Source organism: Gymnoscopelus microlampas (assembly GCF_963454915.1).
Source record: "Gymnoscopelus microlampas genome assembly, chromosome: 17".
In the NCBI taxonomy this organism is placed as follows: domain Eukaryota; kingdom Metazoa; phylum Chordata; class Actinopteri; order Myctophiformes; family Myctophidae; genus Gymnoscopelus; species Gymnoscopelus microlampas.
The window spans coordinates 35,248,478-35,266,977 of NC_139954.1; the positions used below are offsets into that span (position 1 = coordinate 35,248,478).

At 40.9% G+C, this 18,500-nt stretch overlaps 1 protein-coding gene across 2 annotated transcripts in view; it reads right to left on the bottom strand.

Moving 5' to 3' along the window:
* stk39 (serine threonine kinase 39) overlaps positions 1 to 18,259 on the bottom strand; it is a 37,914-nt gene extending 19,655 nt beyond the window's left edge. For both annotated transcript variants that reach the window (XR_014602685.1, XM_084083931.1), the window contains exons 1-13: positions 17,922 to 18,259; positions 14,631 to 14,743; positions 14,166 to 14,274; positions 13,219 to 13,357; positions 12,767 to 12,822; positions 11,155 to 11,264; positions 10,112 to 10,213; positions 9,843 to 9,976; positions 9,673 to 9,721; positions 8,687 to 8,752; positions 3,686 to 3,808; positions 2,181 to 2,210; positions 1,508 to 1,564 (exon numbers count right to left, since the gene is read on the bottom strand). Coding sequence is in view for 1 of the 2 variants with exons in the window: in XM_084083931.1 (XP_083940057.1) it covers positions 1,508 to 1,564; positions 2,181 to 2,210; positions 3,686 to 3,808; positions 8,687 to 8,752; positions 9,673 to 9,721; positions 9,843 to 9,976; positions 10,112 to 10,213; positions 11,155 to 11,264; positions 12,767 to 12,822; positions 13,219 to 13,357; positions 14,166 to 14,274; positions 14,631 to 14,743; positions 17,922 to 18,123 (1,290 nt within the window). In the remaining variant the exon portion in view is untranslated. The remainder of the gene's footprint in view (positions 1 to 1,507; positions 1,565 to 2,180; positions 2,211 to 3,685; positions 3,809 to 8,686; positions 8,753 to 9,672; positions 9,722 to 9,842; positions 9,977 to 10,111; positions 10,214 to 11,154; positions 11,265 to 12,766; positions 12,823 to 13,218; positions 13,358 to 14,165; positions 14,275 to 14,630; positions 14,744 to 17,921) is intronic.
* Positions 18,260 to 18,500: the final 241 nt, after the last annotated feature.

The following is an 18,500-nucleotide window of genomic DNA, read 5'->3' on the forward strand; positions in this document are numbered from 1 at the left end:
AGTGCAATCAGGCTAAAGGGCTGTCCACATCAAGCACTGCAACTGTAACTGTATCATTCATTCACCACTGTCCTTGTTATAGTCGTGGCATGGACTCTGCCATCCACTTGAGTTAGAACGGATTTTAACCCATTAAGACCTGGAACGCATCTGTGTCACTTTAGATGTCTTTGGCTATTCAAAAATAGCAGATATACAAGCTCATAGCGCGGCACCGAGTGCCGCGCTATGAGCTTGTAGATCTGCTATTTTTTAGAAGAAAAAGGATTTAGAAAACATTTTAAAGAATCACAAAGTGTGGATGGCCCTTAACTGTACAATGTAAATACACTGATTCAATTCAAGTTCAGAATAACTGCTTCTTTTTTTTTACAAACAAAAACAAGGCAACCTAGAGGTGTGCGTAGTTGAGCTGTGTTTTAGTTGCTTTAGTTGTTTTGGGGTATTATTTGTCAATGTGCACGTATGTAAAATGTCTCCACTGCGTTTAACCCATCCTAACTATTCTGGTGGGAAAAGAATGTTGACAGAGTGAGATACAGACATTATACACAGACACACAAACAAACAGAGCTTGTTACAGTTGTGCTTGTGTTTTGCAGATCCTCATCTTTAGATGTGGGTATAAAGATGTTACATTTACTCCATTACATTTACTTAGGTAACTTTTTAGATAACTTGTACTTGTAAGAGTGGTTTCAATGCCACGTACCTTTTACTTGAAGAAGAAACACTACTCTGTTACATTGGGCTTTTTTTTACCCCAATACATGATCTGTTTGTTTTCTTCTGTCAGAGAGACTTCCACCAAAGGTTCTGTCACATGACTCATGTTTCTCCAATCAAACGTAGCCAAGCAGTCACATGACAGCACACAAAATCTCTGTGGGCATGTTCTGTATGTATGAAGTGGCTGATCTACAAGCTCACAACGCATTACAGCACGACACATTGTGAGCTTGTAGATCTGCTATTTTTGGTGCATGACAACCCGCACACAACTAAATAAGAGTAAATCAGGCATAAGAGTGCCGAACGGCAATTATGCTCCGTTCCTGACCAGGAAAACAACAGCAACAGCATTTCTGGCCTCCTTCACTGTCAGACACGGGGGGGTTCTGTCCACCTAATACTACTTTGGCTCATTTTCAAAATGGCAATAGCCTTGGAAAATGGGCTACAATGGCTGTGAGTCTTTTAGGAAAGAAACACCCTGACCCAGGCAGTACGCTGTCACTGCCAGCCAGGCGGCCATTTACCCTGAGTTATTACTGCCGGCGAGAGTCTCTACAGGAGACTGACGTTCACACACACACGCACAGGCACGCACGCACACACACACACACACACACACACACACACACACACACACACACACACACACACACACACACACACACACACACACACACACACACGCACGCGTACGCACACACACAAACAGGGAAAATGTGGGCATCGAGGTCATTGAATCGTGACAAATTAGCACTGCTATTACGTCCCTCACCTGGGGACGCTGAATAGAAAGCCCTCCAATGGGGACATCGTTGACGTTCTCCTCGTTCTGAAATGAGGAAGAAGGAAAAACAACGTTAAAAGGCATTGCGTGGTCATCCATGGTCAGCTCCAAGCCACCTCACAATTTACAATAGACAGGAGTTGACACAAAGCTGATGCAATTTCTTCTGAGGTGTCTTTTTCCCAATGATGCACTTCTGTCATGTTATCAAATGACCTGTGTACTAGGTCAGTGGTTCTCAAACATTTCAAGGTCTCCCCTTAACTCTGACAGTGTACAAATGGAACCAAATGGACCCGTTAGGGTCCATTTGGTTCCATTTGTACACTGTCAGAGTTACAGACTTGTAAGGGTCAATTTAGACCCCCCTAAAGGAACCCAGAGAGTCCCTGGAATCCATTTTGAGAACCACTGTACTAGGTGATGTTAGTCACATAAGACTAATTTAAACGCATTGTGTATTAGCTTGTAGCTGTGTTCATTTTGACACCCTCGTGAGATGGAGTATATATTAAGCTTTAGCCTACCAACAGATATGCATCGTTACTGTAATGGTGGATATCTGAGCCACTGGTAAAACAAAATGTATAGATCTAAAATGCGATTTTAATATTTTCTATAATATCATTTCAGCTTTTATAATGGAAAACAACTAACTTACATGTTTGTCCTCATCTGTGAGCCTTCGTGACTGGGGGGGAAATAGCAAAACACAATGAGGTTACAAATCTTAGTTTCAACAACAGCACATTGATTTATTGTTTCCCACGCAGCAAAATCCTGTCTTCACTTAAAGGGCAAGACCACTTTGGTAGAGGTTTGGGTTGTGTAGTTACCTTGCCATGATGTAACTCCAAAGGTGGGCAAGAAAACAAAAATAATTGCTCCATTGATTAGAAATTGATAATTCAAAATATGCTCCTCATTGACTTACATTGTACGGTAAAACAGCTCTCAAAGTCACTCTGCACATAAATGAACGCAAACAAAGTTGATTCAGACAATATAGAACATCACCAAACCCAGTACTGTTTTTTTTTTTTATAAAAATGTTAACTTCCTGTTGATTTTGCCATTTTTCATAAGTAGAAAACCTGGACTGGATCCGCGGATCCGGATCCAGATCTTCAAATAGTAAAATCAACAGGAAGTTGACATTTTTATTAAAAAAACAAACAGTACTGGGTTTGGTGATGCTCTATATTGTCGGAATCAGCTATGTTTGGGTTCATTTATGTGCTAAAAGAGTGACTTTGAGAGCTGTTTTACCGTACAATGTAAGTCAATGAGGAGCATATTTTGAATTATCAATTTCTAATCAATGGAGCAATTATTTTTGATTTCATGCCCACCTTTGGAGTTACATCATGGCAAGGTAACTACACAACCCAAACCTCTACCAAAGTGGTCTTACCCTTTAACTCCCAGAGTTTGTGAGATTAATTCCGGGGTCACACAAAGAGACAAAGACACAGACATAGCCACACTGTAAAAACATGTTTAAATACTGCATGTAATGAACAGAATGATCAATAGAGTGTTCTGTTCCGTTTTAGGTCCCTTTATGTACCTAAACAGTGAGACACCAGATGGCTTCTCTCTGATATAGGATGTCACAAGTCATTAGGTAGCTGTAATGGCTCTGAAGATAGTGGCAGGGTGTGGACCATAGATCACAAAGTCCTTTGACAAACATCTCTAACCTGAACCATCTTCTACAGTAAATAATTAGCTTTACGCAAAGCATCTTAACAAATAAGACATATTTTTTATTGTGTGGACCCAAAGGCAGGAGCCATAGAGAAAAGCGTTTAGTCTGTACAGTATGTTTTAAGGGAAATTTCACTTTTAAACAGTTATGGGGTCATTTTCACATCTACTCAGGCTTTTGTGTGCACCCCAGACAGATTTTAAGCAGCTCAAGATTTGTATACATTTTACACATTTGAAAACTTGTGAAAGGGGACATTCTGCATAATGAGTACTTTCTACTTTTGGTACTTTTAAGTACATTTTGATACCAATATTTTTGTACTTTTACTCAAGTAAATGTAGGATTCTGGACTTTTACTTGTAACGTCGTATTTCCACACATACAGTATTGATACTTTTACTTAAGTAAAACATTTTGAGTACTTTTTCCACCACTGGCGTAGCCTCACCTACCCTGCCCTGAGTGACCGCAGCCTTGCCCAGCTCGCTCTCTTCGTCCAGCTCGTCGTCGCTCCACTCCCAGTCTCCATCCTCCGTCTTGTGCAAGTGGCCACTGGAGCCTGGAACTCTCCTCACCTGATCAATGACAACACACACAGTGTTAGGTGCTAGAGTACTGGCTATTCCCAATTCATGGAGCATCATGCTGTACCCACATGTCTCTGTGTCATGTGCTGCGCACAAATCGGTCAACTACGAATGTAAAGTAAGGTATATGTTTGGAACCAGGACACGTGCACTGGCAGGGATCTGGCAGGTATGTCACTATTAACTCATTCACTGCCAAGGACGACTTTTAAGACTTCTTTTTCTCAAAGGCCCACACTGCCACTGCCGATTTTGTTTCTTCTTTTTTTGTGGGGGGGGGGGGGTGTTTCCACTAGATGGCGCTCTTCGCTAACACATGAGTGACCATTTCATCCCCAGATGCACGCAGAACCAGGAGATCACGTGATCCCAAGACGTACTGCCCCATTCACTTCCTGGTTAACGTCTTTGGGAAATCGCCTGTATCTCGCCTCCTGTGTTTTTGTAATGTAATTTTGACGAGACATGCTATTTTCAACGGCCTATAACAAGCAAACGGGGGGTGGCAAAGTTTTTATTTTTTCTTTCGCGGATAATGATTACCAACGATCAGGGGATCGATAATACTGGAGATAAATATTCTGTGACTACTTGAAACGGTAAGAAAATCGAAAAAAAATCGCTGGCAGTGGGTGATTCATTTACGCATTTATTCTGGCAGTGAAAGAGTTAAGTCTAATTCATACTCATCAGGTCTACCTTGCCAAAAGGAGCTGATCATCAATTATTTCCGACGAACGACACTGTCATGTGATGAAGCAAAATTGTGGCTTCACAACGGTGACATGAAAAGACGTTACATCACCGCTCAATACAAGTGGAAAAGTGTGTAGTACCTAAGGATGCTAACAGCAGGCCCAATGGGGGTACAACACGGTACTCATGCAATTGAAAGCAATCATCAGGAGATGCAACATAAGGGGACACTGAGCCTGAATTAAATGGGGTTAATCACCGACATTAACGTACAAAATGATAACTGGTATCAGCTTAAAGGCTTCAAGCAGATGCACTTACAGGCATAATCACTAGTACAGCCCTTGAGTACTTGCAAAGTATTTGTAAGGTCTGTTAAAACGTTTATTAAAGCCAGCAACGGGGGGGGAGGACTAGTCTTTGTGGTTGGAAGTTGGGATATTGTGGGCAGCACTATCAAAAAGAAAAACAAAGCACAGACAAAACAGTGAAAAGCTGCTGCCGCAGGGTCCGGCTTTTGCCCCAGCTATTAGCCGTGGGCTAAAATCAAAGGAAAACTACCCTCCTGGTGCCGTCAGGGTCTTTCTCTAAACCTGACATCGAGCCCAGGCTCCCCCAATTCTGCTCAGGCTGCTAGAGCAAGACAAACAGGAATGAATTCCACACACGCACATGCGTGCACGCACACACGCACACACACGCACGCGCACACGCCACACACACACACACACACACACACACACACACACACACACACACACACACACACACACACACACACACACACACACACACACACACACACACACACACACACACACACACACACACACACACTAACACAGCTGGTAGATTAACACATTATGATGGTGTCACAAAACAACACATACTGTAATACACAGCAGAACAGAATTTGTGTAACGATATAATGACTCATGTGAACAATATTGCTAACTGTTGGTATCAGTGTTTGTGCTGTAAAAAAAAAAACTACTATCCAGGTATTAAATAGACCACATACAGAGTTTGAGCCTAAAAAAAAAACGCCCCTGCTGTTCGCAATCAATATTCTACCATCATGTCTCCTGCACAACCAATGCAAACTCAATCAGTTTTCTAACTTTCCATTACTGTAACAAATCAATGAGAACAGCCCCATACACTGCCTTTAGTTTGTAGATACTGCACAACTAATCTTTGCCAACACAGCCTTGGCTTGCAGTCCTTTGTGGAGAGAGTTCTATTTGGAGTTGCGCAGTGCCCTCTGCTGGTCATTCGGCAACACTACACACATTCACACAACTCATTCACCATTACTGTCTATATCCTGTTGTTTTCCCTCACTTTGAGTTATCATTACAATGAATTAAGGATAATAAATATTAAGATGCAGGGAAAATATAACGGCGTGTTCGCTGTGATTCTGTTAGCAAAATATGGAATTTATTTCTCTTCTATTTAAAATAAAATGATTCTACATTCAACCCTGATGCATCCAATGCAATCTTCCCAAGGTGGACAGAATAACCCTTTTGAAAAGGAGTTCATATACACAGGGTCCCCCAGGGGAGAGTGAAGGCCATTCAGGGTTACTGGGCTGAGGCAGCGGAAGACAGGGGCAGATACGCAGCGATTTTTTTTACACTCTCGGAATTAAATTAACGCTGAGGATTTCACTGTGTATTGTGAAGGACCTTAGAGGAGAGCGAGGTCACAGCATCCCGAGACGACAATGTTTCTGCAACACTGCCTGTCTTTTGCAGGCATTCGCTGAGTTGGTAATATGGATGGCTCCACAGGTCACACTATAGCACAAAACCCGAAAGGACAAGGGCCCTAATACTCATCTACCTGTCAAACGGCTGTCAAACGAATATTCGATATTCGAATATTCTTCGAATATTGGGAAAATATGTATATTTGAATATGAATTAGAATTCGAATAAAAAAAAATATATATACATTGTTTTTTGTACTGTTTCTGTCAAAAAAAATACAAATAAAAAAGTATATATATTTTTTATAATTGCGAACGCGGAAGGAGGCGCGGCGAAGCCGACCAAGTGGAGCATACTATGAAACTCGGCTCGGCTTGTGTGTCTGTCTGTCTGTGTGCAGTATGTGTGCAGCCGCGCCCCCATGTCACTCACGCTCTCATTGGCTGCCCCCATGTGAGTCACGCTCTCATTGCCTGCATGCACTACAGTGTGGCTGAAATTCACCTGTGCCCCTGGGTGACTAATTACACTCCTCTGAGAAACATATAGCAGCGACAGTCAAAAATAACACATCTACAAGCATCTACACGAGTTCATCTATTGGGATATCTAAGAATTCCATGTCATTTGTGCATATTTCAGGCCGGATGGCAAGTAATTGCTCATTCCTTTCTATTCTTCTCATTGTTATTTTCGAGCTGCGTTCGCTTCCAGCGTTCGCGCGTCTTACTTGTAATAATATTCAAATATATTCGAATATCTGCACATTTTTAAGACCAATATTTGAATATCATTTCTGAGGAAAGTTGACAGTCCTACTACCTATGCAATCAGGCAAATCAGACACTATAGCACATGATGCACGCTGGTTCCACATTATCTCTGCCCTATACTTTGAACAAACCCCAAGAAATAAAGATAAAATGTAATATGTATATACACATTGCCTCAAACACATGACCTTAACATAAGTTCATTAGTTAAAATCTCCTAAACTACAGCATCGAGTCTATGAAAGTGTCACCATTTTGCCAGCCAAAGATTTTGATTACCTACAGTTCAGTTCATAATTTGTTTTATTGACAGTGGTGGAAAGTAGCTTTTTTGATACTTTATACTTCTTCTACACATCTCAAATGCAAATTTTGTACATTATACTCAACTACAATTATTTGACAGTTACTAGCTACATTGCTGATTTATATTATTAATACAAAACATATATTAACTGATAAATTGTGATGTATTATTATAGGTTAATCATCAATGTTGAATGCAGGATTTTTACTTGTACATTGTGGTATTGCTACAGTACTTTTTCTTAAAAGTAGAAAATGTGAGTACTTCTTTTACCATCTGATAATTGTTTATATTTGTATGCTGCAAAGTATATTTTCAACGTGTCTTAGAGAGTTAGTGGATGTACTAAACAATGTACAAAATTCACCCAAGCTTCCAGTGTTACAAGCTGTCCAGTGACAGCCCTGAATCACCTCCCTCTTTATTGATACCCTGCTCTGTCTGTGCGTAATGTTCACGTCATCGGCCTACATGCTAAACATGCTCCATCCACCATGTCCTCCATTTACCCCTGACAGAGTCAGTGAATTTCCACCCTGACCACTATATGCCTCCCGGCCATGACCCTACGCTCTCCTGCTGCTATCGCCCCTATCCTGGCCTTTCCATCAGAGGCCAGAGGCTGATGGGGAGACAATATTAGACTAGGCCTGTCACAAAAAAAGCAATTATTTTTGCTATAATCGTCATAATCAATGTAAAGAAAATTCATATATTTTCAAAAAACTTCAAAAAAATGTGGAAATAGCCGATCTATAAGCTCAAAACTCGTCGCATAGCGACGCGTTTTGATCTTATAGATCGGATATTTCCACTATTAATGTTTATTTTTAAGTATAAAGTCATTAAATATGGGTTATTTGTCATATCTGCCCTGTGCAACTTTTGTTTCCCGAAGCTAAAAAGCCAAACAGAAATGATTTTTTTATTCATAATGTTCCATTCATTTCCATTAAGACAGAAACACAATGAAATCGTTAATCGCAATTGTTTGAGTGATAATTAATCGCCAACTTAAATTTCTAATCGTGACAGCCCTACGTACAACCAAGTATAAATGAGGCAAAAAATGTGTGTGTGGTCAAGTGCACCTCAGTTGCTCAACGCTAACCACTCACTTCTGCAGTGAAGACACATCCTTTCTGCATGACCGATACGGCTCTAGCAGGAGCCCATATTTGCAGACAACCCTCACAACAGTTTGGACACGAGATGTTTGCGGTGTCGGAAGAAAGGGAGTACGTTCGGTGTCTGTTGACTGTAAATGCAATGCACTGGAGGGGGTTCGGTCCGTCCCCAGATCTATGACTTAAGTTGTTCGTGTTTAGTCAATAATGCAGTTACTTTACAGAGATCGTTTGTTTACACATACCTTCTTGGCTCTCTGGGCAATCTTTGGTGCGCGACACAAAAGTTTTTCAATGAGATATTCTCTGTTCTGCAAAAGAAAAACCAAACACGGATCAAAATCGTGACAGTATACTTAATATATCACTTAGAAGTAAACGCAAACATAGTTTTTGGACACATGTTGTGCAAAGGGTCTTGAATGCAATAACATTCCACAACTATAATTATCTCCAAGTTAGAAATAGGACATCAGATAATATTCTAAACAAAACACATTTTAAATGTATAACAAGTTGTTATTTTACAAAGATAGCAACATTTTGGAGCCTATCTTGATATCCATGTCTAAAAATGTGCGGTTCACTGTTCTTTTTGCAATAGTTGCAGGCAATGCAGCTCAAAAAAAGTCTTGATTTTCAGACCAGACTATGGATTTTAATGTCAGTAGGCTTTTCAGATCACACATTTTTGGAAGGACTTTATCTTATTGCATTAACTGCTGTTGCAGTACAGTATGTTATTTGTGTTAAGAAAATGGTTTATTATATCCCCACTTCCACAAGTGCACATTAGGAACAACACCATGTTAATCATCGGATTACACATTTTTGGAAGGATTTGATCTTATTTCATTAAATACTGTTGCAGGACATTATTTGTGTTAATAACTACTTTATATAACCACACTTCCACAATCACATATTAGGAGCAACACCTTGTTAATAAACAAGAGAGGAGGGTTGGACATGGGGATGAGGGGTGTTCATCCTGTTTTTGCATGTCTTCTGTAGCACAATACTATGACTTCATAATGCTGTAATAATAATACAAATAAGACTTCATAATACTACTGCTTACATTTGTTTTAGAATTTTGAAATTGAAATGTGAGTTGCTTAAAATCTATTTCAATAGAATGACTGATGGGGATGGGGGATGGGAACATGAGACAGGCATGCTACTGTAACAACATCAAACATAGAAAGCTACAGATCATACAGGATCATACCTTGGCTTTTTGGAAGAATTTACACTTCAAAAGTTCTGCTGCTGTAGGCCTACATATAGAAAAAATATTGTTTTTGTCAGATGACACTTGATAGGACAGCATTCATTCTCTACAAACACAACTAAGTCGTAGATGAAAGACAGAAGATTCACAGTATGGTACAAGCTAACCTTTTGGTTGGCTCCTTCTGAAGGCACATCGTTATTAGCTTCCTAAAGGATTTGCCATATTTCTTCAGCATTTCCTTGTCCTCCACGCCTGTTTCTAGGGTGGGTGGATCATTCTGTAGGGTAAGCATTAAGACCTGGAGAGACAGGATGAAATGGTTACGGCCATACTATAATGACCAGCAAATATTACAAAAATGGGGTTGGTTGAATAGTATTTTGTAGCTTTTTCTAAGTAGGTTACTGATAATAATACTGCTGGGAACACTCACCTTCATGGGTGGGTATCGGTGGTATGGCGCAGACCCTGTTGCTAACTCTATGGCGGTAATTCCAAAGCTCCAGATATCTGCTTTGAAGTCATAGCCTCGTACCTGTGGGCATAGCATTACACCCAACTATTTGTAAAATATAAATATTTATTTAAAAAAAATCACAAACCATAAGTGTTTCTTCAAACAAAAATTTCAAGGGGCAACAAGGCTTTTGTTTCTCAACATAATTGTCCATATAGCGCACATTTAATTATTCACGATAGCATTGTAACTTTTTTTTCTTCTTACATATAATCCTCATGCGCATTTCTGCACATACTCTCTTTTTCATTCATACACCCACACTTACACGCACACACACACACGCACGCACGTGTTCCACGTGTTATGGATTTGTATTAACTTGAATCAAAAACACTCACCCAAACACAAGTGCTCAAATAGATTGTATACAAACGGCCTCATTCTCATTCATGCGTGAGTGAGTGCATACACGCATGCATGGATGTAAGCTCTGAAACGATCTGACACCACCTATAATTTGTATTTTAAATTATGTTTTTATTTGTGCATATTGTTGCATGTTTTAACTCATGTAAAGCACTTTGCGGGCTGTGCGAGAAAGGTAATATATAAATGTAGTTATAATCTGAGATATGAGTCTGTATCTACCTGTGTATGAACATGTTATGCCAGATTTATAGTTAGCTGTGTTGGGGTGTCCCGCTCCACCGAAAGTAGCGGATGTACAAGCTTGCGACACATCCAGTGTTGCCAGATTCTGTGAGAGAAACAAGCAACCAGGTCTAGGAAAACCAGCCCAAAAGAAGCGACTATAGGCCATATGAGTACTTAAACATGTACATCAGCTATTTGAAAATAGCCGATCTACAAGCTCACAACGCGTCGCGATGCGACGCGTTGTGAGCTTGTAGATCGGCTATTTTCAAAAAGAAATCTTGCGGGGAAATTATAATAAGCAGATCTGGCAACCCTGAATGCGTCGTGCTGTGATGCCACTCAGGCTTTATTAGACTCACCTGCTCCATGACCTCTGGAGCCATCCAGCACGGTGTTCCTACAAACGTCTTTCTCACTTTGTTTCTGGTCATATCTCCTCCCGTGGCTAGAAAAGCGCTTACTCCAAAATCTTAGGAATTTAAAAAAAAAAAAAAGTTTTTTATTGTCTGGCAGAAATAAATATGAAGTATGTGTTGTTGTATGGTCACTTTTGAATAAATGTGCAGTAGTGTTTATAGATTCATTATAGATTCCAAAAACAATGCATAAATAGTGTATTTGTTATATGTGCAGTTGACACTATGTTTCATAACAATAGACTCTATGCACAACAGCCATTTTGGAAAGAAATTGGGCCCCTTCTTTACTTCCTTCACAGGTGTTTCTAATGATACAAATGAAGGCTCTGTTCCATTCTGGTCAAAGGGACAAAGTCCAGGGACCCTCATGGTTCCTTGGGGGGGGGGGGGAGGTTCTAAATTTCCCCTTAAAAAGGTGTGTAACTCTGAGAGTTATAGGGGTCCTTGAAATTAAAAGGTTTGAGAACCACTGTGCTACATGAAATATGGAACATTAGTATCATTGGTAAAACCTGTGAAGGAAGTAAGGAAGAGGCCCAATTTCTTTCCAATATGGCTGCTGTGCATAGAGCCTATTTAGGAAATAACACAGTATATTGTACAGCAGGCAACTAATAAACTGCCAGGGGGATTACGGCTCTCACAAAAATGTCCGTCAGGTACTTTTATTAAATTGGCGCCGGTCGCAATGTGCCAATTTAATGAGTACGTGAAGGGCATTTCCGTTGAGAGGAGGTTACCCCTCTGACTGTACAATAACTTTTCTAGACCATGGCATGCACCCGGTACAAAATGACTAGAAGAGCTTTGAGTAGTGCTCACATACTGTCCTGTACATACACTGAAATGTATGTAGCTGCATCATGTTACAGTACCATTTGCATTTCTGACTGGACATGCCCATTTGTCGGCATGTCCCTACAAATGGGACTACGTACTCCTAAAGGATCTATGAACTGATTTGCATTTTTGTCCCTTTTTGTATTCAAGTTGAGGGCGTTTCTTGCCCCCATGAAAGTACAATACAGCTGTAGCAATATTTCAAGGCATTGACATTCTTGTAAGCTTCCTTCAAGGTTTGGATAAAAACACAAATTAAATAAGAATAGCAATAAAATAAAACAGCAATAAAACTTTTTCATGTCAAGGACCCCCAAATTGACACTTATTAGTCCGCGGACCCCCATTTGAAAAGAAATGCCAGGGACCCCCCATAAGAGAAGATTTTTACAGCTCTAGCAGTGATTCTCAACCATTTTAATTTCAAGGACCCCCAGTTTTACATGCATTTGGCTACGGACCCCCATTTAATGGCATTTCTATCTCTGGGAGCCCAATTTATATTGTAAAATCTATGTTAATTTAACTCACAAATGGAATGGAGTGTACAAATGGTTCCATTTGTACACTCTCTGAGTTACAGACCCATAAGGGTCCATTTGGTTAACTATCTATCATTTAGCTGGGGACCCCCTGGAACTCCCTCAAGGACCCCTGGGGGTCCCCAGACCCCACTTTGAGAACCAATGGTCTATTCTACATCACAACCCACCTGCTATCTGAACAGATCCATCTTCACCCAGTAGAATGTTTCCGGCCTTTACATCCCTAAGGTCAACCAACCACAGAAAATACAGTCACACACAGTCAGTATGTAGAGCACCATTGATCAATACATGAGTGTAAATGACTTGCTCAATCCATTGCCATCATGGACAACTGCCCAAGGGATAAAGACTGATTTACACAGTAAAATGCAGAATGTTAAAGCATCTCCAAAAGTGTAAACATGGACCCATAAGGGTCCATTTTACATGATCTGTGTTATTGTAAATCAACTCAGCATTTTACTGTGTAGGCCTGGCTCTCTATGACCTTGAAGTCCAGGAATTTAACACAATACAGCAGCTGTAATGGTGGTCAATAAACACAATCGTACGTACGTTATTGAACACTTTCAAAATGTCACTCAACTCATTGAAACATAATTTTACTGTACGTTACCTGTGGATTTGTCCATTTCTATGCAGGTAGTCTAGGGCCGCTAAGACTTCTTTTAATATGGTGGCAATGATGGGCTCATCTAACACCCCATTTTTGTGCTCGTCTTTGCTAGTGTGCTTTATGATATCCAGCATAGATCCTAAAAAGGATGAAAGAAAATGCAATGTTTACTCCTGGTGATTCATTAATTGTTCAACATCGATGGTTATTTGCATTGATATGCACATACGTTTAATGTATTACAATAGCTTTCTGTTCGTTCAGCAATAGTACACATAAGGTAGTTCTTTAACACTGCAGCTGTTTTTCAAGAGAACAGACATGATCACTAACAGATTAATTTCAGGGTTCTGTTGCAGGGCCCCAGCAGACTTAAAAAAAAACGGGTTTGTCCTTCAGAAATTACATTTCAAATGTTTAATCGTGTTAGAATCTATTGATTTTAAACAACAATAAATAATTTAAGGCAAGATAAAATGAGATAACGTGAATGTTATCGATCCTCTGGCAAGAAATTGGATAACCTTACAGCGTTAACCTTTGCAAGGACACGGATCAGATCATGACAAGAAGTTACTTGAGATAGCTGGCAATCTAGCTTGGCTGAACTATTGAATATTCCTGTCATGAATCGGGGTAACAACAAAAGAAATAAAATGTTCAGCTACCATTAAAATGTACACCTTATTTCATGCCTGGTGTGCCTCTAAGCCTGTTTTACATTCCTTGATCTTGACAGAAAGTGATATGTCAACGATCTACCAGATCACACGACCAAAACTGTTAAAGGTCAAGGCACAAACTCTGCTTTCATAAAAAAAAGAGCATGAAAAACAGAGGCATCTAGATTGTAGGATCACCATATTAACTGTACTTCATGCACTCTAACAGTCGGGGCAAGGACAGGTATTTACTGCATGTACTGTATCTTGGCAGCTGAAGCTTACCACCACTTAGAAGCTTCATGACTAACCAGAGTTCATCCTTCACTACGAATGAGGTGAAGTAGGTGACGACATTTGGGTGGCTGCACTGGCTCATCGCTTGTATTTCTTTCTATCAGGAGAGAAAGAGTGAGGGATAGAGAGAGGGAGAGACAAAGAGATAATATTAGAAAAAGGTATGTCATATCAATACAGTAGGTTCTTTTTTTTTTGTCACGAGGCCAGCAAAGGGACAGAATCGTGCGCACATATTGTACATTATCAAACAATCTATATTAAAATGAACCCTGGAGGACAATGCGGACGTAAAATATGCAATTTCGTTGCACTCACGCACAGAATAGTAAAAAATAACAAAGCACATCAAAAGAAAAACAGCTCTACCAGGCTGGGGGAGCGTTAGGGAGGGACAGAAACGCTCTGTGGACACAGGCTGAAAAAATAGCCCTTATTTATTGTTGTACTAACCAATAGCTCATCCATGCTGGTCTGGCATTTTTCCAGGTTGATTCTCTTTATGGCTACACGCTCCTGTCTCGGGGTGCATAGGGCGGCCTGAACCACAGCTGTGGCCCCACTGCCTGCAATCACAGTCACAACAGAGGAGAAGAGGCACATTATACACCAACCGGGGGGTCTTCAACAAGGGGTCCGGCACCCCTAGGGCAGGGGTCTTCAATGTTTTCAGGCCAAGGACCCCCTAGCTGAGAGAGAGATGAAGCAGGGACCCCCTCTATATTGTATAAAAAATGTGTTCCAGATGTAACTGTTTACTTGGTCTTCTCTTTTTTCCCTCTACACCAAACACCAAAAAATAGCCGATCTACAAGCTCACAACGCCTCGCAGCGCGAGGCGTTGTGAGCTTGTAGATCGGCTATTTTTTGGCTAAAGTTCTCCTCAGAAATGGGATGCTAGGGTTCAAGTGGTTAAGGTAAAAAAAAAATCACATCACACAAAGATTTGGCGGACCCCCTGTAGTAACTCTGATCAGAGTGGTCAGAGTTACTACAGGGGGGCCGGCAAATCTTTGTGTGATTGGATTTTTTTTTTTACTTTAACCACTTTAACCCTAGCATCCCTTTTTCTGAGGAGAACTTTAGCCAAAAATAGCAGATCTACAAGTTCACAACGCCTGAGAGGCGTTGTGAGCTTGTAGATTGGCTATTTTTGGCAAAGACGTATAGGTGTACAGGTTAGCAGACAAAGCAACAAAAAAAATGTACACAATATGTGGTGGGGGGTCCCTGCTTCGTCTCCCTCTCAGCTAGGGGGTCCTTGGCCTGAATTACGTTGAAGACCCCTGTTATATACACACAAGTCCAAGTATTTGCAGTCAGCAGTCTACAAGTGGTCTCCGGGGGTATTATATTGTCGTGGCATTCGTTCACTGTTCCAAATCTGTCAGCAGAATTTCATGTATTTCTGTGGCCTTTCTTAATCTTTTTGTCCTTCCTTTTTCCTTTTTTCTTTTTTTAATATTCACCAATGCCTTTCATAAGAATGTCCTACCAGACAAACACAGCAACACAGTGTTATTAAGTACAGCAGTGGTTCTCAAGGTGCGGTCCCCTCAGGGGTCCATGGGGGGGAGGGGTTGGGGGGGGTGCCAGGGGGTCCCCAGCTAAATGATTGGTAACTCCGAGAGTGTACAACATGGAACTATTCTATTTATACACTCTCAGAGGTATGGTTTGTCCGTGGTCCTAATGCATAACAAACCCGGGGGTTAAAATGTTTTTGAGACAAAGTTTGAGAGTCAACGAAGTACGGCAGCACATTTTTCTCTGCTTGCTTTGTTGTTTGACGGGTTTGGCTTGTTGGGTTATTTCAAGGTGGTTATTTCAAAACCAGGTCACACTCAAGTGGCAGTGAAGTTCTCATTAGGGGCTGTGACACAGTGCACATAGCTTACCAACTGCTGGTGACAGATAAGGAGAAGTAGAGAACAGAGGAGAATTGACTCCTGTGTTGCACAGAGCTGAGGGTACTCACTAATTAGTGACAGTATGCGTTGTTCCTTATCAGCGCTGATAAAGCTGTAGCTTTAAGCGCATCCACACATATTGATCGTGGCCAAATGTGTGTGTGTGTGTGTGTGTGTGTGTGTGTGTGTGTGTGTGTGTGTGTGTACACACACACACACACACACACACACACACACACACACACACACACACACACACACACGCACACACACACACACAGTATCACACAATATATTAGCTTATTAGCTAATTGATTGCATAGTAAGCTATGCAAATGTATTATGAGCGACTGTATCACAGCAGAGATCACTGGGCAGTTAAGTGAACTATTCATTTGTAACTAACTAAATATGTGACCTTTAAAACTACACAGGACTTCCAAATTATAGTCAACCATGCAGATGGGGGCAAAATGGGTCAAATTACAGTAGCCATATAACCAGTAGGCTATAGGCTATAATGAAGTAGTGGTCACGTGTTAGCCTAATTGACTATCAAAGTTAATAAAATGCCCATAAGCTTAACTAAGTTGTTATTACAGTGACAACATCATCATTGTTGCCATTCTCTCTGGGTGTACTAGTTTCTGCTCTCTGTCAGCATGAATGTTAATCTCTGCGTCCGTGATTTAAAGAATCGCTTAATCTTCAATTTATAGCCTGTCACACGGGAATTTGGCTTGCCAAAAAAAAAAGTAGATCTACAAGGTAACAACTCGTCGCAACGGGATGCTTGGTTAGCTTGTAGATCAGTCCTTCTGGCAAGTGACACACCGTCGTACTACGGAGCATAAATTATACGGTTTACATGAACTGGACACGTGCCAGAAAAAAAAGGAACGTTTAAAAACGTACTTTCAGTACGTTTTTAAACGTTCCTTTTTTATAAGGAATGTGACATTTCCGCATGGTGGTGCGGTGAGTGACAATTATGTCAACACGTGATACTATGTCGGAGGAAACACAGATATTAGTTGTCAGTGGTGGAAAGTAACTAATTACATTTACTCAAGTACTGTACTTGACTACATTTTTGTAGGCTATTTTCCAGTTTTGAGTACTTTTACTTCAACTCCACTACATCTCAGAGGCAAATGTTGTACTTTTACTTGATTATAATTATATGAAAACTTAAGTTACTTGTTACTTTGCAGGTATAAATCATTACATTATAAAACATACATTAACCCCTTTAGCCCTGTGTTTAACCGATAGCCGATCTACAAAGCTCACGAGCGTGATATCTGCTATTTTCAAACATTGTTGGTACTTTTACTTTTGGGACTTGAAGTATATTTTGAAGCCAATACTTTTGGCCTTTTACTTGTAACCGATAATTTTTATATTGCGGCATTACTTTTACTTAAGTAAAATATCTGAGTACTGCTTCCACCACTAGTTTTCCCTAGAACAGTAAACGTATAAACGTGCCATCATCATCATCATCAGTATAACCTAACATCCGCATAGCAAAGCATCGCCAGAAACGCTGTTCTATCCGTTGCATAGGAGGGGGAAAAAGCCGGTAGGCCCCGTAGCGTCTGATCATGACGCCGGGGCTATTATTAAAATGACAACACAGACAGATCATCATTATTCATCAATAAATCCACCCAGACTTCTCTCTCTCTGTCTCTCTCACACTAACCTATGCCGGTAAACCCCGTAGCGTCTGATAATGACGCTACGGGGCTATTATAATGACAACAGATCATCATCATCATCATTATTCATCATTAAATCCACCAGACTTTCTCTCTCACTACTTACTAACCTATGACTTCCTGCAGCTCGTACGAATCCCTGGTAATTGGCCAGATCGCCGTGGTGGTGGCGATCGTCGGCACTGGTTGTTGCGGATTGTGGTGTTGCTGCTGGAGGAGAAGATGGTGGTGTTGGTGGTGGTGTTGGACACCTCCAGGACCGGGAGGACCAGGAGCCGGAGATTCGCCTTGCTGCTGCTGCTGCTCCGCCATGATGATGAAGATGATGGTGGTGATGATGATGCTGAGCTGGTTTAGAGACCTCGATCACAGCCTGTGTAAAAAATGTGCTTTTCTTCTTCTCTCCGCCTGACGTGACGCTGCTGCCTGCCGATGTCAGCTGCTGCCTGCCTGCAGTGTTGCCACGTCCGCTTATTGTAAGCGGACGTGGCAAGCGGACCTGTAGATTACAGGGGTCTTCAATGTTTTCAGGCCAAGGACCCCCTAGCTGAGAGAGAGATGAAGCAGGGACCCCCTACTCTATATTGTATAAAATTGTGTTTCAGATTAAAGTTTTTTTTTTACTTAGTCTGCTCTTTTTTCCCTCTACACCTATAGCCTCTTTGCCAAAAATAGCCGATCTACAAGCT